At 35.9% G+C, this 27,757-nt stretch overlaps 2 protein-coding genes and 1 long non-coding RNA gene across 3 annotated transcripts in view; 1 reads left to right on the forward strand and 2 right to left on the reverse strand.

Moving 5' to 3' along the window:
* The window catches only part of LOC123876012 (putative phosphatidate phosphatase), a 116,469-nt gene extending 89,354 nt beyond the window's left edge, over nt 1-27,115 (reverse strand). The window contains exon 1 of the mRNA XM_045922152.1: nt 26,853-27,115. Within this exon, the coding sequence (XP_045778108.1) occupies nt 26,853-26,964 (112 nt within the window). The 5' untranslated portion in view covers nt 26,965-27,115. The remainder of the gene's footprint in view (nt 1-26,852) is intronic.
* LOC123876015 lies at nt 5,235-27,697 on the forward strand. The gene is made up of 3 exons (XR_006798248.1): nt 5,235-5,245; nt 16,973-16,976; nt 27,525-27,697. It is a non-coding gene; the product is annotated as an uncharacterized LOC123876015 (long non-coding RNA).
* Nucleotides 20,660-21,897, reverse strand: LOC123876011. The gene is made up of 2 exons (XM_045922150.1): nt 20,931-21,897; nt 20,660-20,871 (listed from the first exon to the last, which is right to left on the reverse strand). Exons 1-2 carry the CDS (start codon nt 21,877-21,879, stop codon nt 20,867-20,869), a joined length of 954 nt encoding a protein of 317 aa, XP_045778106.1. The 5' UTR covers nt 21,880-21,897; the 3' UTR covers nt 20,660-20,866.
* Nucleotides 27,698-27,757: the final 60 nt, after the last annotated feature.

Raw genomic sequence — 27,757 nt, forward strand, 5'->3', positions numbered from 1 at the left:
GGGATATAACAAACATTAAAATCACGCGAACGAAGTCGCGGGAATCACCTAGTTCATCACCTATTTAAAACTAACCAGCTGAAACACGTGGCCATGGTGGCTTGTGTTCTCTTCATGCTAAAAGGTTTTCGTTGGGCAAAACGACATTAACAGTTTCGTTTTTCTAAAATTTTGAAAAAACTTACTCAAAACAAAGAACATGCAAAATGTACACAAAAATAAAGTCCGCCATTATGCAAATGCTAAATATTGTGTCCGAAACAAAACCCGAAAGTACCCACCAGAACAGAAAGTAACAATAAGTGTACAGTTGCATTGGCACAATAATGGTCTCGTGTGCAGCTCGAATAAAAACAAGCATTGCTGCATGAATGGACGCGCTGTTCCCAACTCTACCCACCGATTACGGAAAGCGATTGCGACTGACTAAAGCGCTTATTACATTAGCCATTTAGAAATCCTAATCAGGATCTTCGATGAGTGTGTCCTACCTGCGATGACGTATGGAGCAGAAACGTGGACACTAACAGTTGGCCTCGTCCACAAACTAAAAGTCGCTCAGCGCGCTATAGAGCGAGCTATATTGGGTAATGGGTATCGCTCTCAGGGATAAAATCCGGAACCATCAAACTCGCAGAAGAACAAAAGCGACCGACATAGCTCAAAGGATTAGCAAGCTGATGTGCTACTTTAACGCGAGACTTGCAGTCAAGGGCTAACTTGTATCTGAATTAAAAAAAAACAATTCGATCTATCCTTTTACTATTCTTACGAAACAAGAACGAGATGTCATACCTAAATCTAAAAATCTTATCAAACATGCTAATTATTATTGCTAATGTAATAATTTACAATCAATGAATCATTTTACACAGCATGTTATTTTGGTTTCCTCACCATCCTATATGCCTGAGAGTTCTCCATAATATATTTAAAGGTTTGTGAAGTCTGCCAAGCCGCATTTGGCCAGTATTGTGGACTATAACCCTTATCATTCTGAGAGGAGACTCGCGCTCAGTAGTGAGCTGACAATGGATTGATAGTGATGATGATGATTGTTATTTTAGTCTAGTAATACCTAATTTCACTTCCATTGTGATGGAGATTGCGATCTGTACACGTAATAAGCGACGGTCACTAATGGAGTCGATGCATTGACCCCGTCCTGCAGGATGGCGTCGTTGATACATTTCTTTTGGGATTTAATCCCATAGACGTACCTACGCTTACATCATCTTACGCTTTATTATACACTTTTAGATAAGTTTTAGGCATTGGAACTTGGATTAGTTTTTAATGTTTTCTTATTTATTTGATTTAGAAGTTACTATCTCCTGGTGGTCAGACCAGCAGCTCTGCTAGTTCTGCTTGCAGCAGCCAGGACACTAACAGAACAAGGGATGATAAGATCCCCTGGGTTCGATTCAGCTGTCAAACAATGATCTATACGACTAAATTTGGAGGAGGCTCGCCCAACACCGACCGGGAAGAATAGCTTGCATGTAAGAAGGGCTAAGTCCAACAATGGATAAATAGGGGCTAACAAAGAAGAACAGGCTCTCCTGGAATAACGCTGAAGCAAATAGCAATTGGAAATGTGAATGTCGAAGAGATCTTAAACAAGGGCTAAAAACTTCTATTTTCAATTCAACTTTTTTCATGCCTTTGCTGACTCTATCATATGACCATTTTGTAGTAATCCCTTTGTATGATTCTTATTGAAATGATTCAGATTGGATAAAGTTAGTCATTGACTATGTTCATTGAGGACGTCTGTCTGGTAAGATCACATAATTATATTGCATTTATTATACGTAAAAATTCAAACTTCTTTCATAAAACAAGGAAAAAGTGACTGACTGAGACTGACTGATCCATCAACGCACAGCTCAAACTACTGGATGGATCGGGCTGAAAGGCATGCAGATAGCTATTATGATGTAGACATGCGCTAAGAAAGAGTTTTTGAAAATTCAATCCTCAAGGGATTAAAATAAGAGTTCGAAATTTGTATAGTCCACGCGGACGAAGACACGGACATAAGCTAGTTACAATATTCTAGTATAGTAAATATGGTACCGTCAAAACAAGCAGTAGGTAGGTATACCATCGTTAACATAAATTACAATAACAATGAAGCCTGCACTGAGACAATGGCTCAAGGGCTTGTCCAAAACAAATCAAGCATCAAGCTTACACTTAATATGTACTTGCGTTAACTAACTTGAACGAGACTACGGCACTGCATGTTTCTCATTTGAATGCTAAACAGGCTCAAAAGCTTACGGTTTACGGATGGTCCTACCTCTAATATCTATAGCTATGTCCTTTGCACCATTTTGATTGCCTGAAAGAGATCGCTAGGGCCGCCAAATTGTACCTGCCTATATTTTTGTTTTACTTCGTTTTATTCTGTATTAATAATTCATTCATTCTTTCATGGTCTTAAATCTAAAAAGGTGTGGCTACGAGTATTACATACCTATCTATTGGAACTTATTCAGTAATAACAACTAAACAAAACTTAAAATCAAATCGTCTGTTTGCGACTACAACGTGTTATTTCGTAAAAGTGACATTTTTATAACAATGTTCAAACCTATATATCCTACATGAAAATATGTATGATGAAACTTACATTCAATTCATATCGTTTCTTAAAATACTGAACGGTTAATCCCACAGAACACACCATTCTTCTAAACTCGATGGCAACTAATCTACAGCCCTTGCAATCTTTGAAATAACATGTAGTCGCAAACAGGTGAAATATATTAACAATGGCAAATATAGAACCACCCTTTTTAAATAAAAATGGGGTAAAGACGGAGACATTTTTTACCCCAGGCCCAACAACCGTAACGTCGTAATTACGAACATAATTTTTTCCTTTACTTAAATACAATGCTTGAAGTTTACCAGAAACTATTTACATTTATAAAGCCAAGGTTAACTTCAATATTCAAACCGTGTTAAACTTATTAAAGTATGCCACAAAAGTGTTAAAGTTCAGTTGAATATAATGTTGCGTATAATTGACGATAGGTGGCGTTGTATTAAATTACGTTGCGTTATCAAACAGCATGTCCTCAACAGTATATAGTATTTTGGGGAACTCAACATCTTTGTCAAGCGCAAACAAAAGCGCGTTCCATCTTAGACTGCAATTTTTGATACGCATTTGTACTATGTACAAAAAAGCGTAAAAATAAAATAAGAATTAAGCATAGTTTCAGTTTGTACAGAAATAAAATCAATATTAGTTGAGTACATGCACATTATATAGCAGACTAGTTCACGCCCGCGACTTTGTCCACGTGGACTACACAAATTTCAAAATTCGAACCCCTAGTTTATCCCCTCAGAGGTCGAATTTACAAAAATCCTTCCTTAGCGAATGTCTATGTCATAATAACTATCTACATGCCAAATTTCAGCCCGATCCGTCCAGTAATGTGAGCTGTGTGTTGATATGTCAGTCAGTCACTTTCTCCTGTTACATATTTATAGATTCACTATTTGGAAATATCGGTCATTCTGTCAATTGGAATTCGGAAGAGAAAAATCATAATTTCAAGAGAAACTGATATGCCTTAACCGATGGAACCTTTTCAAAATAACCATAAAAAACTCTGTTTTGATAATAGTAACCAGTTCAGATAACTAATAATGTATCCGTTTTGCACAGGAAATTATATAGAAATCCATACTAATATTATAAATGCGATAGTGTGTCTGTCTGTCTTCACGGCCCAACAGTTTAATCGATTCTGACGTTTGGTACAGAGTTAGCTTATATCCCGGGGACGGACATAGGCTACTTTTCATCCCGGAAAATCAAAGAGTTCCCACGGGATTCCTAAAGACCAATCCGCTTAACCGATTTGTATGAAAAGTACCGAGGTAGCTTGCGTCCATGTTATTAACTTTTAATCCCGGAAAACCAAACCAAGTCGCGGGCATCTTCTAGTAGGAGAATGAAAACAAAACATGCCACCACCAAAGTTCCGGCAATTAGGATCTCATGCATAGATTTTCACGGAGGTTAAAATAATATCCTACATTGTAGTAGGTAGCGTGATGCACGATAGTCGATAACAGTATCACGACGCGCGACGTCGACAACGCACGATGGTTTATCATTCGTAGCATAAAATATTGTTTTATGGAAATGCGATGAAAAGTAGACCACTTGAGTAGGCACGCAGATGAAAGAACTGCGTACTTATAGTGTTTATAAACACTCACCCAGTTACAAGATGTATGCGCATCCGTACAATATTGAGATGGTCTTGTTTGATAAAAGATCGACATTGTAAAAAAAAAACCGGCCAAGTGCGAGTCAGACTCGCGCACTGAGGGTTCCGTACTCGGGTATTTTTGTCCAACATTTTGCACGATAAATCAAAAACTATTATACATAAAAATAAATAAAATCTGTTTTAGGATGTACACGTAAAGCCCTTTCATATGATACCCCACTTATTACCTATAGTTATCTTATTTTGAAAATTAGAACACATTTTAATTTTTTTTCAAATGATTGATGTAACCACAAATTCGCAGTTTTCAGATTTATTCCTGTATTTGTGCTATAAGACCTACCTACCTGACAAATTTTATGATTCTAGATCAACGGGAAGTATCCTATAAGTTTCTTGACAGACTGACAAACAGACAGACAGACAGACAACAAAGTGATCCTATAAGGGTCCCGTTTTTCCTTTTGAGGTACGGTACCCTAAAAATATTGGTAGGTAATGGTAATGGGTATAAAGTCGTGTGTGGTCGTGCTCACTGAAAAAGTAATGAGTGATAACAGAGACAAGAATATTTGAACACGTACAAATTATTATTAGCAGAAGCTTAGTTTTGTGATGGTTATCTTTACAAGTGTAAATTGAAAAATTTATAACACCCCCGACAAGTGAAGGTTACAGTAACTAGAAAAGAGCTGATAACTTTCAAACGGTTGAACCAATTTTCTTGGGTTATAGCTAAGAACACTCTCCATCAAGCCACCTTTCAAACAAAAAAATACTAAATTAAAATCGGTTCATTAGTTTAGGAGCTACGATGCCACAGACAGATACACACGTCAAACTTATAACAGCACTTTTTTTGGGTCGAGGGTTAAAAATTAATGATTGCGCGACTTGAGAGGCTGCAGTTAGACATTGATAGAGTGATAAAATGGAGCAATGACAACTTTTTGCAATTTTTTTATCTGAAAATGTTGTCATTTGTGTCTATCCATTTTAATTATAATATTGATGAGTAGTACATGGCAAGAGTTTCAGAAACTAGAAACTTAGAAGTTACTTTGAACACGAAGCTTACGTTTCGTAACCGTATTGTAAAGTACTGTAAGAAGGCTTACAGTAAATCTCACAGGTTTAAGAATTTTAAAGCACTATCTCCTGTCCGTTTAAATTATAATATTGATGGGATGGGAGAGTTTCAGAAGTTAGAAACTTAGAGGTTACTTTGAATACTGAGCTTGCCTTCCGTGACCGTTTTGTAAAGTGCTATAAGAAGGCTTACAAACTTTAGAATTTTAAAGCACTATCCCCTGTCAATTTTAATCATAATACTGATGGGATACTCATGGTGAGAGTTTCAGAAGTTAGGGACTTCAGGGTCACTTTAACCATAGGGTTCTATCACGGGGTTACTTCGAGAAGTTTAGATGCTTACGTTTCGTGACCGTATTTTAAAGTACTGTAAGAAGGCTTACAGAAATTAGAATTTTTGCTTCGTACTGTTAGTGGCTTTACCAACATAAGAGCGGTGATAGCATTGTAGGTACGATGCAACATTATGAATGGATGAATATACTTTTATTGTACACCACAAAATTAGTACAGAAAAAACATACAAAGCAAAACTAAAAATATGGGCAGGTACAATTTGCCCGTCTTATCGCTACATAGCGATCTCTTCCAGTCAACCAAAATGGTGCAAAGGACCATAAATTTAGAATATTAAAGACATTTGTTTTGTTTGATATGATCCGATATAATATTTAAGTAACAAGAAGTTAGGGGTTAGAACTTTAGGAGAGAACTAACACTCGTTACGTGTATTTTTAGAATAATAAACTAGAGGGGGGAAAATATGAGCAATACCTTTTAGACACGAGATTTTTCTATACTAATAAATAAAATTGGAGTGTCTGTCTGTAATTTCGAAATAACTACCTCATATTAAGCTCATATGGTTATTTGAACGATACCATAACTGAATCACACGTTTTTAAAATTTTTGTCTGTCTGTCTGTCTGTCTGTCTGTCTGTTTGAAAAGGCTAATCTTTGGAACGGCTGAACCGATTTTGACGGGACTTTCACAGGCAAGTAGAAGATTGACCAGGGCGTAACATAGGCTACTTTTTTAACCGACTTTTAAAAAGGGAGTTGTGTTTTTCTACCTATGTACACCGAAATCTCCGAGATTTCTGAACCGATTTGCGTCATTTCTTTTTTAATCGATAGAGGAACTTTGCGACATTGTTTCATAAAAAATTTGGAGTCCAACTCCTCAATCCTGATGCTGCAGGGGATCTGACCAATCCACGCGGGCGAAGCTGCGGGCATCAGCTAGTTAGTTAATAAATCGTCAATAACTCCACGAAAGCCGTTGTCTAATTATAGTAGTCTCAATTCGCCGACAACTTTGGCTCCTATACAAAAAACACACACTCCCACAGTGTGTTCTAATCGAACAATTAAAAGAACAATTAATCAAACCATTGAACAATCGAACCGACTGTAGAGAGCGATAATAATTTCTCAACAGTTTTAAGTGTGCAGTCATTAATTTCTTGCACTGCCGTTTACATTTGTTTTCATGACGGCTACGAGTATGTTACGGAGAAATCTTGTTTATTTAGTTATAAGTACTTATTTTACAAGTATAGTAGATAGTAAAACAAATACTGCTAATTTATTGATAGATACAAAATCGATAGATCTCGTAAAAATACGGATTTTCCTAGTAAGTAACTACGGGCACTATGTGCTACAGGTTCCAAAGCACCCCCTCTGGCATCCTATTAATTAATTTTTAACCCCCGACCCAAAAAAGGGGTGTTATAAGTTTGACGTGTGTATCTGTGTATCTGTCTGTGGCATCGTAGCTCCTAAACTTATGAACCGATTTTAATTTAGTTTGTTTTTGTTGAAAGGTGCCTTGATCGAGAGTGTTCTTAGCTACACCAAGAAAATCGGTTCAGCCGTTTTTGTTCAATAAAGATATTAAAGACCTTTATTATTATCATCACTATCTAAAAAGTGTTCATTCAACTTTAGCATTATTATCATCTTTATTATCATTCGATTGCGTCAATAAAATACCTTACGATAAGATAAAAGAAGATTAGGAACCGAAAATGTTTTGTTTAAAATTTTTGAAATCTTCATTTTTGTTATTTCACCCTGTATGTATCGCAGCTAATTTATTTTCAACATTAGTATGTAATTCATTTATTCTTAAAGCTCATTTTAGCTGGAAAATGCAAAAATCCCATTTTTGTGAACTTTGACCTTAAATATATATTTTTTGCAAATGTGAGATCGATTGGGAATTTCCACAGTTCATTTATATCGGTATTCCCAACATTGGTACCAATTTTTAGCTCTACGCGAATTGTATCCTTGAATGTCAATTTTGACCGGATTGTAATATTTTATTCCATAGTCTGAATTGAGCTTTACAAACATTATTTTACTTGCTTTTCATTCCTTTAAAATTAATCTCCTATCCGAATTCCTGAATTTCTCTTAGGATTTTCTTAAAATTATGTTTTAACGAGATTATGTCCGCGATTTCGTCAGCGTGAATTTAGGTTTTTAAAAATCATCAATGCTTTCATCACTTCAGGTCTTACCTACGTATATCCATGTAAAAATCAAGGCCTACCCAATACTCCATTGCGGCGTGAGCGTGACTGAAGGATAAACCAACAAACAAACACATTTTCACATTTTTAATAGGCAGTACTGATGGATAGATTAGATAGATACCACTGCAATATATCGTCAAAAAATAGTACTCTAGATCAATATCAACATTTCCATTAACACCACCGTAAAAGCCGTCGTAAATCTTCCCTCATGTACCCTTCCAGGCGGTTATAGGAAGGGAGTACAGACTATTAAAACTGGAGTGTTACTAGGCCATTCACATTAGCTATTTGAGTAACTAGTACAGGAAATAATGCATGCACAGTTACTAGTCTATATTTGTCCTGCTACTCTATAATCTATGTTCATATCATATCCGTCATTATTAACTTGTATGTTTATCAAATTCCCGGTCTAATCACTTGAAAATATTCGCTTGGCATAAAAAATGTAACTACCTACTCTATGGCTCTTTATAATATTTTCTCTTAACATTGCCTTACTGTCAATTCTTAGATATTTAAAAGCAATGCTTTTTAGGAATCATAGAAAATTACAAATCAACAAAGTTATGATTGTTAAGTTGTCAGTTGTCACTATTACAATTTTTGAACCTGAAGGAATTTTACGACTGGGTGCATTATCAAAACAAACGCCGTTGTCTAGGAATGTAGCGTGTTTATCGGTCAAACGAACCGCAATGAATGATTCACGGCTTGCATGCGGCATGCTCGAACCGAAAATTATGCAATTAGGAGCATTTGACCGGGTGACCATGTCATTAACTGTTACAACATTTATGTCACTCACTAGAAGGAAGTGTTAGGAAGTAATTATTTCATCTTTAACTTTGTCGGCTTCATAAAGACTAACAGCTTTTAGCGTAGGTACTTATCCATACCAATATTAATACGAAAGTGTATCTGTCTGCTAGTTTTTTACCCATCCGTCTAATCAAATGCGACGAAATTTGGTACAGAGTTAGTTTAGAGGCTCTGAATAAAAACCTGGATCCAAGTCGAAATAGCTTGCATCCTGGAGACGTAGTTAGGATACTTTTTGCCCAGAAAAATCAAAGAATCAAAGGATTTTAAGAACCTAAATCCACGCGGACGAATTTGCTGGCATCTAGTTTCAAATAATTTATTCAACCCTGACAGCAAAAGCGTACAAAATACAAATAGGATAAGACAATGGTATCGAAGCCTCATAAATCTTCCGTGAACAGGCGTGCCCATTGTCAAGGAAGGCAAGTAATACAATAAGGCAAGTATCGGTATCATACAAATGGATGATATCTGCAGCCCCATTGAAATTAATTATAGGGGAGACTCCGGCACGCCTGCGCCGCCTCCGCGGTGTAAACCTGTATGGATTGCTATAGTTACAAGATATCTTACACTCATTTTATGAGAGCTGCAATGTTTTATACCGTTTAAACTATTTTTTAAACCCCGACCCAAAAAGATGGGTGTTATAAGTTTATCTGTGTATCTGTGTATCTGTCTGTGACATCGTAGCTCCTAAACTAATGAACCGATTTCAATTTAGTTTTTTTTGTTTGAAAGGTGGCTTGATCGGGAGTGTTTTTAGCTATAATTCAAGAAAATCGGTTCAGCCGTTTGAAAGTTATGAGCACTTTTCTAGATACTGCAACCTTCACTTGTCTTTTAATTTACACTTGTTTATTCGGGTAAATAGATACAGGTTAGCCCGTGACTGTGATATTATCTGGTGGAAAAGACGATCTAAGATGGAAGTGGGTTATCCTAGGAGGGATAGTATAGCAGTTCAATTAAATCCATACCGAATCGAATAAAGATCAATTTATAAAACTATAACACTCGCCTCTATATACACCAGGAAGGTCGTTAAAAGTATCTATGTCTCTCTATAGTCGTTATCCCTCATTACTGAGTGTCGTGAGCCCTTTCCATTGATCTATGTCTACTTCTAAAAAACCGGCCAAGTGCGAGTCAGACTCGCGCACTGAGGGTTCCGTACTCGGGTATTTTTTCCAACATTTTGCACGATAAATCAAAAACTATTATGCATAAAAATAAATAAAAATCTGTTTTAGGATGTACAGGTAAAGCCCTTTCATATGATACCCCACTTGGTAAAGTTATCTTATTTTGAAAATTGAAACGCATTTTATTTATTTTTTAAATGATGTAACCACAAATTCGCGGTTATCAGATTTATTCCTGTACTTGTGCTATAAGACCTACCTACCTACCAAATTCATGATTCTAGGTCAACGGGAAGTACCCTATAGGTTTCTTGACAGACAGACACACAACAAAGTGATCCTATAAGGGTTCCGTTTTTCCTTTTGAGGTACAGAACCCTAAAAAAGTCTGTAAGATAATTATTGAATTACTATTGTAATAATTCTTTAAAGTCTGTACATAAATAAGTAGGTAGGTTCAGCCATATTTTGCTAAACTCATTCCGCCTTAGTTTGTTTTAGTTAGTATGTTTACTCAGCTTTCAGCAAACTAATAAAACTATTTCTAATTCCGTATTTGGGTTAGTTGTTACTGAGAGTATTAGTTTAGATGACCATAATTACTCCGTGAGTCATATTCATGTTCGCGAGCTTAATATGGCACAAGCATTGTAGGGGTCACGCAGGATTCTATTTAAAATTGTTGATTGCAATGAGTTTACCAAAATAGATCTGTAGATTGTTACAATTTTTATTCGCTAAGCTTTGTTTTCTAGGATAGCGGCCGCTGTGTGACGGTAACGTTAAAAATAAACATACAGTCGAATTGAGAATCTCCTCCTTTTTTTGAAGTCGGTTAAATAGTATTTTAGATATTATACAGTGGCAATAATAAACGCTCTGTAGGAAACCACCCTATACCTGGTTTCAATAGATACATTTCAGTAATGTTAGTCGATGCTAAGGAGTCGATCACGAAAACGCTGCATCTATCATTGCTATAATATCAGTTGCTGTGATTGGCTGAATTTATGGCATTCTCGTTGCAACAGGGCATTTAAGCCAATAATAGTGTCGGTTAAAGGTGAATGGGATCGTCACACTGTAGCTGCTTCACTACCACAGTAGGCTCCCCGATTTATTAGGAGGCGGACGTTTTAACCACTAGAATCTATAGTCTAGAGTCTAGATTATCACCGCTTTTGGAGTAAATATCGTGTAAATTTCGTCAGTACTCAGTACTCAGTATGTACGTTCCTCAGTCTCAGAATTGTTCGAACATACCTCGACTCAGCCAAGCTCCAACCACGTCCACAGTTCACACCGTCCAATCAAGAGATTCCGCGCGATCCTGTGCCTGTACGCTTGGTGTGGTCACACGGCCATTGAATTTTTTTTTTTCAATCAATTACTTTATTAATGGCAACAATTGTACATCCCACGATAAGCAATTACGGACGCCTCCTATACCAGCGAGTCATACAAATGATCATCCATACATTCGCAGATTATAATTTGCAGCCATTATTTTCAAGCAGTCGGAATTCGGACCTCACAGTTAAAACCATATCTCTTACTACTGAAGAAAATTATTCCCTAATGCATGACTTTAAGGTTTAAAATCAAATGCACGAGTTCATAGATCAGATAAATTCACATCGCGTAGGTGTGGGATATTAAGAACTAATAAATCTAGCACAGGTATTAATTATTGTATTTTCATCTGTGAAGGGACACGATGGGAATTTTATTTCATTACTCGACTTAGAGGGTGATAAAGTTTGAAGTTGATTTATCGATTTTGATTGTGTGGGCATAATTGAGATGTATCGGACTTCGTAAACTATTTACTTTTCTCGTTTTATAGCTGTTATGTTACGACATTTTTAACAACCGACCCAAAAAGAGGTGTGTTATAAGTTTTACGTGTGTATCTGTCTGTGGCATCGTAGCTCCTAAACTAATGAACCGATTTTAATTTAGTTTTTTTTTTGTTTGAACGGTGGCTTGATCGAGAGTGTTCTTAGCTATAATCCAAGAAAATCGGTTCAGCCGTTTGAAAGTTATCAGCTCTTTTCTAGTTACTGTAACTTTCACTTGTCGTGGGTGTTATAAATTTTTAATATACACTTGTTCATAGAGTAATAAAGGGTTTTAAACTTGATATTATGATTATGGGTATCTTTTAAATTATATTTGCCGTCGAGAATTATTTATTAGCAACTGAATTAAATTACAGACGGATAATAATAATAATTAATAGAGTAATAATTAAAATAAGGGCATCTATAAATGTCCATACGCGTTCAATGTGCGTTATGTGCGCGGTTCGTGCGCGTGCGCAAGTGTGCATCCACCTTAACAATACGATTGCGGACGTAATAATTTTATATTAGACCCTTTCAATCCAGTGCGATGGTATTACGGGTAATCTAGGGAACTGCAGTTAGGTACAACAATGCATGGTTACTGGTTAGGAGCTAAGTATAGAGCAAGGCATACGTAAGTGTAAGGTGCTATGATGGTAAGCGTGAACCTTGTTATGAGATTCCCATGCGGACGTTCAACGTAGGTAAGTGCTACTTGAGGTTAGTAATTTTCTCTCTTTAGAAGATAACGATCGGCTATCTTAGGGTTCTAAAAAAATTTTTTTTTCTTTAAATCTGGCTTTACTCTGATTAGCCAATGTCAAGTTTGTAGATATTTTCAAGTTATTGAATTTATACAAGTATGGACTCCGTCTGTGCTGGCGCCCGCCGACATACGCGCGGCGCCCCTTTAGAGCGCTTCCCAGTCAGTTCCACCACCAAAAAACACCAACTAACACAAAAACCAGCCACTCTTAACAAAAAAAAAAACACTCCAAACAAGCACAGCACGCGCGCCAGCAAAGGCCATCACAGACGAAGTCCTGAATTTTAGTTATATCGCCCAGACGTGACGGGGGCTGTGCGGGTGTGCGGGGCGTCCCCTACCCGGTTGCCATCTCAACCTGTCGCGCACTATAGATTACAGATGAGACCTAATTTGTTTTATCAAAAAAGACTAGAGGATGCCCGCGACTACGTCCGCGTGGATTTAGGATTTTAAAGATCACGTGGGAACTGTTTGATTTTCCGGCATAAAATGTAGCCTATGTCCGTCTCCCGGATATAAGCTAACACTGTACCAAATTTCGTCAGAATCGGTTAAACTGTTGGGCCGTGAAAAGGTAGCAGACAGACAGATAGACAGACAGACACACTTTCGCATTTATAATATTAGTATGGATTGAAGGAGGAACAAGATTGTGGATTTCCTAAGTACAATACTGGGTATATTATTTATGGCAGCGTCGTAATTCAAGCTTAGCACTTCATGCTGGCATGCCCAATTTGTCCCACTGTGTTATAGTAAATTAAAGAAATCAATATAGGTACATACCTACTCAGTTATTTATGGCCCCGTCACTTTAATCAACATACAAATGGAGTTCCGTAGGTGGTCCATTTATCGTACAATGAAACGAATTGATTTCTGATAGAAAAGCCTTATGTACCTATATGTAATTTATTGTTTATTTATGGTCAAAACATTCCCATTTATTTTTCCTCCTTCCTCTAAATTTCTCTGTCAAATAACCATACCTAAATCCAATAAATTAGCATTGTTTATTCAATAACTATGTCTGTATTTCTATAGTCTAAACTTTTGTTGTTTTCCGTGTATCGATTGCTAAGGGTTTTGACCCCTTGCCAATAATAGGGGGTTTCTTGGATAAATTCATGGACTCCCTAACAGAAGGATTAAAATAACAGTAGTCATAAATCATTAATCTACCTAAATATTTCTCTAGTGCATCTTATTCGTCAGTCTTTAGCTAAAAACAGAAACTTGTCATAGATGTAGGTGTATCTAACTATTCAGACATTTCCCGCCACCTTACTTCATTGGCCACTCCATCGAATTTACAACACCTAAGATAGAACTAAGTAATGAAGTCATAATCTACTTATTTTATTTTGTTCATCAAGTTTTTCAGTTCAAAGCTAAAAACGCTCATAGATTAGTTAGGTATAACAGATAAGTCACTTCCTGCCACCTTATTTAATTGGCACCCGGTCTAGATACAAGTAAAGTGCCTAACAACGAATTCGCCCACACACAGGATGGAATCGTTTAGGTCTCCGGTATCAATTGAGTATAATATATCCCGTGAAATGTATACTTAATAAGGGCGGAAAGAGCTTAGGCACGCGTTTCCTTGTATCGTATTTAGATGCAATTTATACCTACATCCTTAATTCTTAACTAACCATTTCCATTTTTGATGAAATATCTCGAAATAAATGCAGCTAAGTAAAATATTGTGTTAGCGTAAGAGAGGAAAGTGTGTTTCCATTAACCATTTCCATTTTTTTTATACATTTTTGATTGAAATCTATCGAAATAAATGTAACTAAGTAGGTAGGTACTCAATATTCAAATGACAATAATATTATGTTAACGTGAGAGAGGAAAAGTGAGTTTCCTTAAATTCTAATTCGTTTAAAAGTTGAGGAAATTGAGTATTATACGAGTCTATCGCGTGAAATTATACACTTTACTAAGAGTGTAATTTAATGGTTTGGATTATACAATATACATACTACGTGTTACGTCAAGTAAATTATAAAATCATTCAATTTAATCAGTCCTTCAATTGTAAATTGGAAGCTAGAAAAAGTAGAACATTCCATTGATAAATTTTTCCTCTTTAGTGGCAGATAATTATGTACTGGTTCAGAATAAACAGACGCCGTGTTACGTCAAGTAAATTATAAAATCATTCAATTCAATTGGTCCGCTGCGACCGAAGTGAATATAATTTATTCAACAAAACAACCGTTGAATTAATTATGGGTCCGTGCATCGCCGTGGCCCTAATATGGATGTGACCCTGGCCTTAAGAATAATAATTTTAAGGACACCGCGATTCTTTTTAAGTAGTTTTGACTTTAATTTTAAGGAAAACAGTACGAAAAGGTCAATTATCTTTTAACATTAAATACTATCTGCGTTTTCCTATAGGTACGGTGCAAATAGCGGAGAGTATAAATTAAATACTAAACTAAAACAAAAAATTTAATTCTATAATATTATATACTTACTTGAAACACAAGAAATGTTTCTACAATAGTCAATAGAGCTATCAGTTAGGAATATAAACTCTATGGTTTTTTCTACCTATGTCCGTTATAGACTTTGAAAACATCCAACCGATGTGCCCCAAACTAAATGTGATAATGTGGTTCATTAGAAAGGCAATAATGCGAAGAAGGTTTTAGAGGAAATTGACATAGGCAACTTCTTATACCGGAAAATTAAATAGTTTCCACGGGATTTAAAATCCTAAATCCACGAGGACGAAGTCGCGAGCATCATCTAGTATAATAATATAATCATCGCCGCGCTCGAGCGCACAAAACAGTGTGATACAGAATCATGTCTGAGCAAATATTTGAAGAACATATTACAAAGGTGTGATTGCAAAGGTTTTGTTGTCTTTATAACTGTAATTCAAAACTCAAATCATCCGTACTAATCGGAAATGCAAATAGCGACCAATGCAAAGACAGAAGGAGGTTAGCGCCAAGGTTTGGAAACAAAGATATTAACACGTCATAGAAGAAACTCTTTCTAGTGACAGATAAGATAAATAGGTATTTCTAGTAATTCTAGTGAGAGTATGTAAGAGCCGTAGACGGAGAAAGCCGATTTTAAGCGTCAAGTTAAGCGTAAAAATTGAAAACAGTCGTTAATCGCCAGGTTTTTTTTTTACTTTTTTGAATATTTTTGAAAAATCAGCCCCAAGTAATTAAGTCAAAAAAAATTCAAAGGGTCAAAGATTTTTCAATGTACCTAAACAATGTGACCATAGTTAAACAGATGAGATCTTAATTTTGGTGTACAATTTGAAAATATTCCCATTGATTACCTCACTGACTGTTAATAGTAGGCTAAACTGATGATTTTTTTTTTGTAACTGACTTGGAGGCTTGAAGGCTCTGGGTTCTAGATCTTCGGACTCAAATACAATAAATATCAATTGCTAAACATAGATTATATTGCAACAGACACGACATAATATATTTTGCACGGTTCCACGTTCTATTTTCGAACGTTAATTAAAAGCAGAGGTTCGGCTAAGTGGTACTGATATAGCACGCGATAGCACCACAAATATTGAGCGCCGATAATATGAAAACACGTGGGAACTTAAAAGCCGACGTTTGGCAAAGATTAAATTATCGCGCAGACATGCCAAAGGTCATCACTCCTTATTCGCTAGGACATTGAAATACGAGTATGTAGTTTCGTCACAAAACAATGTGTGAAGAAGCTTATTTACACGTACATTGGTGGCCAATTCAGTTCTACATAATCACTAAAATTACACAATAAAGACAGGTCTTAATCTCTTTGTTTTGTAGGGAAGATAGAAATATATTTAGACCTATCATTATAGTTTAGAGATTGTATGCAACGAATACCACAGTGTAGCTAATTCTGTTTATACACAATCTTTAAACTAGTTAAACTAAAATGGCAGGTCTAAATTATAGATTGTTATTTTCATGAAAAGGATGGCACTACATTTAGACCTTCAAATTAGTTTAGAAATTGTGTAAGTACAAAAGAATTAGTCAGTAAGTAGTTAACCGAGTAATAAAAGTTTCTAAGCAGCAAGTCTTAGTTTAATTTATAATCTACTATTTACAATTATAATCTACTATTACTTTTTAACAATTTATAATCTACTATTACTTAATCTACAATACTACAATTACTTAATCATTTACCAATTTGTAATGTTGATACCATAATTAAATAATAATTAATTAGCAAATAGCTTCAGAAAATACATTTAATTCAGTTGTAGTTATGGTTAATGCACGTAAGTACCTAATTTAGTACCTACTTAGTACATAACATAACATAATATGTATTAGGTACTGAATTGATAATTTTTAATGGTTTTAATAAACCATATCGTTTTCGACATATTTTTATGTATTGTTTTTAAATGTTTCATTAGTGCCAACTTACAGTAAAAAATTTAATTTGTCGTTTTTTGGGGTTATAAGTTTTGTACACAAGTTTAGTAACCAATTAACGCTGGGTGCTTAGGTACTCTTTTAAAAAAATATATTTTTTTATTCTTATAATCTTTTCGGTTTTGGATGCTATTTGGATATCTGTTTTGTTTTTAATCTTTGTCCCTCGGGTGGTGGCTACAGAAACACCCTGCTGCTAAATTGTTGCGGGATACAGTTTTGGTACATAAAGATAACAAGCATTAAGCCCATATCTTCTCCACTTAAGACGCTAAGTTCAATACTTAGCGTTAAGTGTACCTAAACTTTTCAAAGTAGATAGACAATGGTAAAAGGAGAACCTGCCATAGGTATTATCTGAGCTAAAATCGCTTCTGGGCTAGAAACTTGAGATTTTCCACGCGGGTTCTCTCTGTACTATTGGATCCCAGAGATTTTGAGATGCAACGAGAATTAAAAAAAAAAAAAAAACCGACTTCAAAAACCAAAAACACTAAAAAGTAGAAAATAATTTTTGTTTAGCTACACATGTAATGTACCTAGGTATGAAGTCGAGCGAGCATATTAAACCAAAATTAGAAATCCAAGAGTGAAGCTCGCCCGACTTCATATTTAGGTACATTACATGTGTAGCTAAACAAAAATTATTTTCTACTTTTTAGTGTTTTTGGTTTTTGAAGTCGGTTTTATTTTTCTTTTGAAAATTTTTTATTTCACAATTTTTAGTGGCCCTACTGTACTATAATATGCTATGCCCAGTTAAAACCCTACTGTTTACTAAGCTATTACAGTGATCGCGAGCAATTTGCTCTTATCCATTGAGGAGTTCTGTTCTCTATCTCCGAAGATATTCATCAGATCTTCACCAAATTTATAAAAAAATTAAAAAAAAAAAAAAAGATCCCGACGAATTGAGAACCTCCTCCTTTTTTGGAAGTCGGTTAAAAAATGGTCAAGTGCATGTCAGAACACGTAAGATAGGGTTCCGTAGCCATACATTAGTAGTTGCTAAAATATTATTAATTCGTAAACGACCGTTTTTTTTCAAAAACTGTCTGTAATAGGTTTTTCCTAAGTGTTTTGTCACGGAACCCTAAAAACCTAAATTTACGCACACAAAGTCGTGAGCATCAGCTAGTTGAAAATTTATTACATATAAAGAAGACTGACGCTGAATACTTGTATAATAAGTAGACTTTTTACCTCCGTAAAAAATCCTTGACGTATGAAATTGACGGTAAACGAGCTGTCATAATATTGCGATCTACTTTTTTAATCTCAAAGAAAAAACATAAACAGAATGCAATTACTAAAGTACTTAACAACAGACGGGGTTTTTTTAAACAGCTTGATATGTTAAAAATGTGCAATTTTCTTTGGGTAATGAACTCCTTGACATATTATCATGAAATTGGCGGGAAGCGAGGCCGACAACGCAGCCATTATTACGACGGCTTACTTTTAGGGTTTCGTACCGAAAGGGTGACAAAGTCTTATAAGTAAGCCTCCGCTCTCTATAAATAAGCCTCCGCTGTCTGTTCTTGCGTTTGGTACAGGGGTCAGCCGTAATAACTAGAAAGAAAGAAGCTATTTTAGCTATTTTCGAAGCTATCATTTTGAGGCTAACAGCCTATTTACCTACTCTTGCTTTGAAGGTCTAAGTTTATCGCAAAACATTCCAGCAAAGTATGCATCTGCTGGTCGATTGCGAAAAAACTGCATCAATCTTTGTTACATTATTGTTGTGATTGGCTGAACTTATGGTATTCTTGTTGTAACAATGCATTGTAGCCAATTGTGAGCGAGTATCGGCTAAGCAGATTGTGATTGTCACACTGCAGCTATCATAACCGTATCATAAGCTCAATTGCGGTAGAATGACAACTACAATGTCACGATCGCAATCACCTCTGATTGGTTGATGCTCGCTCACTATTGGACACAATGCATTGTTGCAACAAGAACAGCATAAATTCAGCCAATCACAACAATTGCGATTGTAATAATGATTGATGCAGGTTATTCAGAATCGGCCTGCTGATATTTCAGTAAAATTGGCGGCAAACGAGCTGTCACATCACCTGACAGTTTACTTTTTAATCTTGCCCAAGCGTCGTGCCCGCTTCATATAAAGGCTCCTTAACGGATACGGTTAATCTGACAGCAATCGCGTCGGATGTTTTGACAGGCACGCAATTACCTGCCACTTTGTTTGGAGGCTCAGTTCGCCCACCGTTCACATCCTCCGTTCGTTGCACCTAACCGATATGACCTGTATTATGAAGCTAATAATCACAGGCACTACTGGTTCTAAGTTAGTAGTTTTGGCTAAATGGACGAGGCTCTGAAAATAAACGGTACATACTATAGTCTCTTCATCTAAACCTAAAATCTTAGAGAGGTAGAGAAGTTATAAGAAGGCCCGGAGCTGCAATTTAAAACTTATTTGTAGTTTATAGGATTCCGTACCCGGATGGTGCCAACGGCACCCTATTACCAAGACTCCGCTGTCCGTCCGTGTGACTGTCTGTCCGCGGGCTATATCTCGAGAACCGTAATAGATAGAGAGTTGAAACTTTCACGGAATATGAAGTATTTCTATTGCTGCTATAATAACAAATATTAAAAATGTCAAAATGGCTGCCATGAAAATTAAAAAAATTAAAAGTGCTATTTCTTTTACGATGGTACGGAACTCTTCGTGTGCGAATCCGACTCGCTCTTGACTGATTTTTTTTCTATAAAGGTTAGCCCTTGCAATTCACCTGGTGGTAAGTGATAGTGCAATCTAAGATGGCAGCGGACTGACCTGCCCGGCTAGCATGGGCAGTAGATAAAAATTATATCCCCGATTATATCCACTGATTTCTATGACATCTAGCCGGGCAGGAAGGGGTATAAAGACTACATAGTACATACGAGTAGATTGGAGCATCAGAGGCACAAAAAAACTGATTAGTTACATTTGCTTATTTGTATCGCCTCCAAACCTACTAACAAAGTTTACTCACATTAGTGCATCAGTTCCCATTGAGCACAGTGGGTGCATTGATGGCTCGAGTGCTGCCCATTCATCACACGATCTGCCTCACAGGCGCTACTCGGAAATGTGTGCGCGAGTTTAATTTGATTAGCCGTTGATAAGTGCATGTGTCAATTAATTACGTTCTTTTATCACTCATATTCTATTCATACTGCCAAAACTTCTACTCGGGAAGCCTGTGGGTCTCAAAAAAGGCCATAGACACCCTAAGGGTACAGTGGGTGCAGTATAATAATGGGTTTAGGATGCTGTTGGGCTTGCCACGGTTCTGTTCAGCGTCATGTTAATAAACATTAAGTACAGATAGATAGTATAGGACAATCGAGGACAATGTAGCTATCTATCAGTGAAAGAAATTTTAAAATCGGATGATTAGTTCTGGAGATAATGCCCTAATCTAAACTTACAAAGCTAACCCTGGATGGGCTTCAGTCAGGTGGAATTACTGAAATTCCTTTCTTAGTGTAACCATTTTTTCAGTTTTCTCTCATGACGACTGAAAAATTTCAAGTTTTTAGATATATCAGTCAGTTAGCCAGCTTATTTTTTTTTTTTTTTTTTTTTTATTCTAATATTTTTAAGGGGCTTTTATAGGTGTCCTATATGCCAGCCCCATCGGTACAATCTAAATAAAAATTAAACTAGGTATATAACTAAAACTACAACAATTTGAGAGAATCACTAACAAATTCATACACTTTCATTGCCGAAACGCTCAAAGGTTTGTTTAAAATACAGTTGAAAATACCAATATTCATAAAATTTAAATTTAGTTCACACATTAGTGTTTCTCTCAAATTGTGATTCCGAACACATGCCAGTAGCAAGTGTGAGACATCATCTACGTTACCACATACTTCACAATTGGGAGAATCCCTTTTCCTCATTAAATGTTTAAACTTGCCTAACGGCACGTGTCCAGATCTAAGTCTAAATGCTATAACTAACTTATTTCTACTAATTTTACTATTTACAAACCAAGGTATACGAGGAGGCTCGGATTGGATTGTTCTATACCATATTCCTTTGTCAAGCGATCTCTCATTAAAATATTCATCCCAATTTTTAAAACAAATGATTTTGAATTTTGAAAACACCTCAGTATAGTGAGGTTCTATGTTATAATTTTTCCCATTTAAAAGAGCCAAATTTGCCAATCGATCCGCCTCCTCGTTACCGGACAGTCCGATGTGGGATGGAATCCACTGAAACTTTATTGAAAATCCCTTATCTCTACAATCTTGTATGATACTAAGAATAGAATATGCTATCGATATTCCGCTGCAACCTTTTGTACATCTAATAATATGTTGCAATGCACTTTTACTATCTGTGAATATAACTGCTTTTCTCACATCAATTTCTAAAATATACTTAAGTGCTTCAAAAATTGCTATCAATTCGGTCGTTAATATCGATATATGCTCATTGTTAACTTTGAATATTTTGTGACTAATACGACTCGGATCATATATAGCCGCACCTGTACCTGATTCGCTCTTTGATCCATCAGTATAGACCTTGTAAAACCCACTGTAAGTATTATTAATCTCCCGCATAACTTCATACTTTAAACTATTGATTTCGTAGGACCTCTTACATTTATTAACACACTTTAAATTAATAATAATAATATCATCATATTTTATGTTACTGATCCATGATTTTAAAGTAAACATCTCCATTACTTTAGAAGAGTTAATAGCTTCTGTTTTGGTCTCACCATATGTGACAGCAAGCAAAGGTTTCTTTTTATTGAGCCAATATCGTGACTCACCTACGTTACTAAGTTTATCTAAACTATTTACAATGCCATTATCACGCCATGATTGTGCCTTAATACAATACTTATATGCAAGATATTTCCTTCTAATTAACAATGGAGGGATACCCATTTCATTTTCCATAACATGTATGGGTGTACTACGAATGAATCCTCCTATAATTCTAAGTGCTTGATTTTGTATTCTATCAAGCTTAAACAAGTGTGTTTTAGCCGAATTATCATACAAATAACAACCAAAATCCAATCTACTACGTATTAACGCAATGTATATTCTGCGCAAATGTTTAGGATGTACCCCCCAACCTGATCCAGCTAATATTTTTAAAATATTTAGATATTTAGTTGCTCTTTCACTAATCTCATTCAAGTGTCTCGTCCACCTTAAAGATTTGTCTAACCAGATACCCAAATATCTTATATTATTTACAATTTGTACAATTTGACCGTGAATTTTAATATTAAATTGCTCTGTTTTCCGTTGTCTTGTAAATAAACATATTTTAGTTTTACTAGGAGAGGGTTCTAAGCCAATAAGCCTCAACTTTTCCACCACTATATTAACGGTACATTGCATTTTGAAAATTAGTTCTTGCCAATTAGCTCCTTTTATGTAGAACACAAAATCATCTGCATATTGACTAATAGCTACATCTGGAATAATATTTTGTGTAATTCCTCGCGTTACTATATTAAATATTAGTGGAGAAATTGGGTCACCTTGAGCTAAGCCCATACTAGTCCATCTCACTATATCTGAATCTCCCTTATTATCAGCTACAATTCTTAAATACCTTTCACTTAAGTAACACCATAAATATCTGCATATTTGCGAACCTACACCAATTTCATCAAGTGCTTTGACAGCTTCGCTTACAACAACATTATTATATGCTCCTTCTATATCTAAAAATAAAGCTAATGTAGGTACGTTTTTAGAAAATCCTTCTTGAACACATGAGGTTACACGAGTAATACAGTCTAAACAAGATCGACCTCTTCTAAAGCCAGAGGTGCTTTGAGATAATAATTGATATTTTTCAACAAACCACTCGATGCGTTTCGTTAACATAGAATGAAATATCTTACAAATGCATGAAATAAGTGCAATAGGTCTTAAATTATTACAGACAGAACCATTAATACCTGGTTTTGGAATTGGCACAATCGTTACCTCTCGCCACTGATTCGGTATTTGGCCAGCAACAATAATGGCATTATAAAGGTTGAGTAACTCTAATTTCGCGTTTAAAGGTAAGTTATAAATCATCGAATATGTTACTGCATCTTCTCCAGGTGCCGTGTCTTTCTTTTTTAAACATGCTATCAACTCTTGTAAAGTAAAAGCTGATTCTAAAATAGTATTCCTAGATTTTAATTCTGGCATCGGTGCTAATGTATAATCTGGTGCTAACTTACACAATAATTCTACTTTTTGGACATCAGAGGCATACACTTTCCGTTTTTTGTATCCTTTTACCCATCGCATCTTATCCCACATAACAGACGCGGACGTCTCCTCACAAATACTATCACACATATTCTGCCAATCAAGTGACTTATAACGACATATGACCCTTTTACTCTCTTGAATTTTTTCCTCTAATTTGTTAAGATTATCGGGTGTTGGATTGCGACGAAAATTCTTTAAAGCTAGCCTACGCTTAGCGACAGCCTCCGATATAGAATCACACCAATAAGACTGGGGTTTAAATTTTGACTTTGGACTAGTGCAAATTTTAATCTTAGGTATATGTTTATTAGCAGCATCATTTATTCTGTCTATAAAGGAATCATAACTTTGTTGTATATTTTGAATGTTCATAGGAGAGTCAAATGATTCTTGAAGTGTTTCTTGGTAGGAATCCCAGTCAGCCTTTTTAAAATTACGCTTTTCAACCAATTGTACCTTTTCCACATAATTGATAGTAAATTTAATTACTAAATGGTCACTACCTAAATTCTCTTTAGTTACCTGCCATCTAATGCCAATCGCTATATCCGAAGAGACAAATGTGACATCTGGAGAGGTTTCTTGCAAATTATTCTGATTTAATTTAATCCTTGTAGCTTCACCATCATTAATTGTAATCAAACCAGAGTCAAGACAAGCATCCTGTAACTGGTTCCCTCTAACATCACATTTATTCGCCCAATTAGTGTGGTGACCATTAAAGTCACCGGCAATTATGCTACTTACCCCGAATTTTGAGAAAATTCCATCCCAATCAGCCTGTGTAGTGTGAACAGATGATGGACAATATACAGAGACAATGTTTTTTAAATTATTACAGTTAAGAACCTTAATATATACTATTTCTATTCCTACATTACTAATATCTATATTACAAAGTCTAGCTTTTACACTCTTATGCACTATTATCGCTACACCACCATAACCATCAATTCGGTCTTTCCTAAATATATTATAACCGCTAACATTAAAATCATCCTCCTCATTTAGCCACGTTTCACTCAAAATCGCAATATGTATCTTCTCTTGATCCAAAAATGCCTTAAAAATTGTTGATTTTGGTTTTAAACTCTGGCAGTTCCATTGCATAATGTTTAAAGTGCACCTATTGTTGTAGCTATCCATTGTGAAATATACTAAAGAAATTTTTCAGCATGTCATTATCACTGATCAATCCAACTACTAGCATTTTAATCTCCTCTATGATAACTTTAAAAATCAATTTCATTTTATTCTCCAAACTTGTTTGTGAAAAGCACACATCCTTAATTTTTAATAGCAACCTTACAAAGTCAAATCTCTTACGTCTCTTCTCATATTCTTCTCTATTTTCTCCTTGGCGTTTTTCTCTTTCTGTATTTTCAGCTATATATTCTGTATCACCAACTACACGTTCTACCTTACTTCCTTTTTTCTTCCTTTTTTTTTCTTTCTGTGACCCAGTTTGTACCGTCTCAATATTCTCCATTTCTATTTCACTATCTGATGACTCTTCTTTCTTCTCATTATGAATTTCAGCTTCAGTAACTAGAACATCTCTATAAGTCTTATTCAAATTCGTCTCATTATAATTTACGTTACGATTGTTGAATTCTTCATTTGTTTCGTTCATATTATAACGCTGACGTCTATCACTTAATTTCTTTTTATCATAATATATAAGCAAAGCCTGTCGATATTTACAGTTTTCCTCACACATAATCTTCCTGATCTCCTTTTCTTTGAGAAAAACTGGACAGGACATTCTTTCAAGTGCCATATGATTCCCATTGCAGTTAATGCAAGAATATATCTTGGTCTCACAATTTGAGTGTTGTTCTCCACATTTTGGGCAAAAATCCTTCTTTCTTGGACAAAATTTCTTTGTGTGACCATAGCGCCAGCAGGAAGAGCACTGCGTGACAGGAAATGTGAATGGTTCCACCTTAAATCTGCACCCGTATATTAGTATATACGAGGGTAAGGTAGGTCTCTTAAAACACACCCTTACTGATTCACTCTCAATCCAGTCACCATTATCTAAACATCTCCTTAATCTCTTAATAGATAAAATTTCGAATTCACTTTCAAAACTCGCCAGCATTTCTTCCTCTTGAACATCCAAATCAATATTTCGTACTACACCGAATATCATTTGCAACCCCTCTGTTAATTGACATCTATAATCTGCTTCCGCAAACCTTTTATTGCTTAGAAGCTTGTGAGCATTTTCTTTGTCACCAAACTCTATCAAAACTTTAAAAGGACTTTTATATTTAATACTCAATATGCTTAGTATATTTTCTGATCGTAATAGTTTCGCTAGTGCCATTTGTTTAGGCAAAATTTCCTTTGACGTAACACTCACCTCAATCTTCTCATTTTCTTGTGTTTGTCCCATCATATCGATGTCATCATTCAAATCACTACTACCCGACTTGCGTACAGCGAGACGTTTGGTACGCCGCCGCGCTACCATTGTAAATCCTTCTTCATCAATACTCGCGCCACTACTGTCACGCAAACTTTTTTCCCGTTGCCTTTTTTCGCATCGTACACTTTCGTCAAATTCATTTTCACACGAAATATAACGTTCGCACTCCATTTCCTTACTAAATTCACTCATATTCCCATTTTATTATTTTGGTGTGGGTAAACAAAAAACTTTTATCAATTATTGAGAAAGCGCCCGCTCCAAACGAGTGCGTTCGCACGAATGAGCCAGCTTATAATGCTTATATCCTTGTAAGGAGGTATATGAAGGTATATGAAGATACATAGACTAAGTAGATATTTATGTAGATTATTGACTAAAATAATAATTACCTACCTATCACATTATTTAAGTATGTTAGGTAAAGGATAAATAAGACTTTCGCTTTTGAGGTTTTTCATAGTTCTTTTCAATAAAAGCCTTCATATCTGGTTGGATTTATTTCAGATTATGTACTTACCTACTTAAGTATTTTTCAAAATTTAAAGACATTTTCGGTTCTGGATAATGGATTTACCATCTACCTATTTCAGAAGTTAGGTTAGGTACAACTTACAAGGCTTCAACAAACGACGGACAACGCAAGCAGGTACAAATTCTACAAAACTGAAAGCATTGTACTTTGCTAACAAGGTTTGCTATGTCCATGTAGGTACTTATAAGTTAGCATATAGAAAAACAAATCGTTCACTCTGAAATTCTAAATAGGTACCTACCTACTTAATAGCAGTTAGTGACAGCTTATTTTATCGGTAGGGAACTACTGATACCATATTATGTTAAACAGTTAATTTTTAGTCGTTTTGTAACATAGTGTGAACTGCGAAATCTATTTAACTACGACTGATAAAATAAGTTGATAACAAAAAACAGGCCCTTATTCCGTTCTACTTTTTTCGCGAATTGCATCCGTTTTGAACGCTATCTATTCGTTTTACTATTATGTTAGAAACGGCCTTGAATTAGAATCAATGTCACCGTACTACAGGAAACGAGGAAGAAAGGTTATCTACTGTTTGTAGCTGTAAAATATTTTTTTCAGTGCTGAATGAAGGCGTTAAAATAAAGACGATAAAATGGACTTCGTTTTTCATCAAAACAATTTAAAAATTCATGAGATTTTATATAATAAATTCACCAAAATACTCACCGATAAAAAGTATCGCGAAATCCATAAGAACTTTTCGCAATATAAACTTGGAATCACGGTCGATAGTAATCGAATGGGCACGAGAGTTAGCTTTACGTTCGTTTCTCTCCATTTTATGATGATTTATTGCTCAAAATAGATGAGAAATGGGAAAATTCACTGAAAAACTGTTACACAAATGTTACGAAACGTCAAGCACCGACTGAACGTAAACCTGTCAAACACAACGCACGTCAACCACTGAGCGCATGCGCGCGTCGACTGCAGCGACCCGCGATTGCGCGCTGCTCGGCGCCACGCGACGTCAAGCGCACCCCATGGAGTGCCATGGACCCATGGAGCCATGGCCCACGATACTGACACAGACTGGGGCCACGACTATCGGTAGGAGACGAATCATATAAACGGGGAGAGTTAGACGTGGAAAATTGTGAAAATTAGAGCCTCGACAGCTCAGCGGTTGAGGAGCGGACTGAATTCCGAAAGGCACGGACGGACGGACGGACGGACACACAGACAACAAAGTAAGGGTTCCGTTTTTCCTTTTGAAGTATCGGAAGTCGGAACCCTAAAAAACACGCATCATAAAAATTACTTAGGTAGGTACCTACCTACAGTTAGTTACTTATTGGTACTTTTCAAGTTTAGTTCCCATGTCCTTGAATACAATAGTACTAGTTTATGCCCGCGACTTTCGTCCGCGCGGACTACACAAATCTCAAAGCCCTGTTTTACCCTCTTAGGGATTGAATTTTCAAAATTCCTTTCTTAGCGCGTGTCTCCGTCATAATACCTACCTACATGCCAAACAGCCCGATGCGTCCAGTAGTTTGAACTGTGCATTGATTGATAGATCAATCAGTCAGTCAGTTTTTCACTCACCATCAGCTTGGTTGCGAAATGAG

Source organism: Maniola jurtina, chromosome 20 (assembly GCF_905333055.1).
Source record: "Maniola jurtina chromosome 20, ilManJurt1.1, whole genome shotgun sequence".
In the NCBI taxonomy this organism is placed as follows: domain Eukaryota; kingdom Metazoa; phylum Arthropoda; class Insecta; order Lepidoptera; family Nymphalidae; genus Maniola; species Maniola jurtina.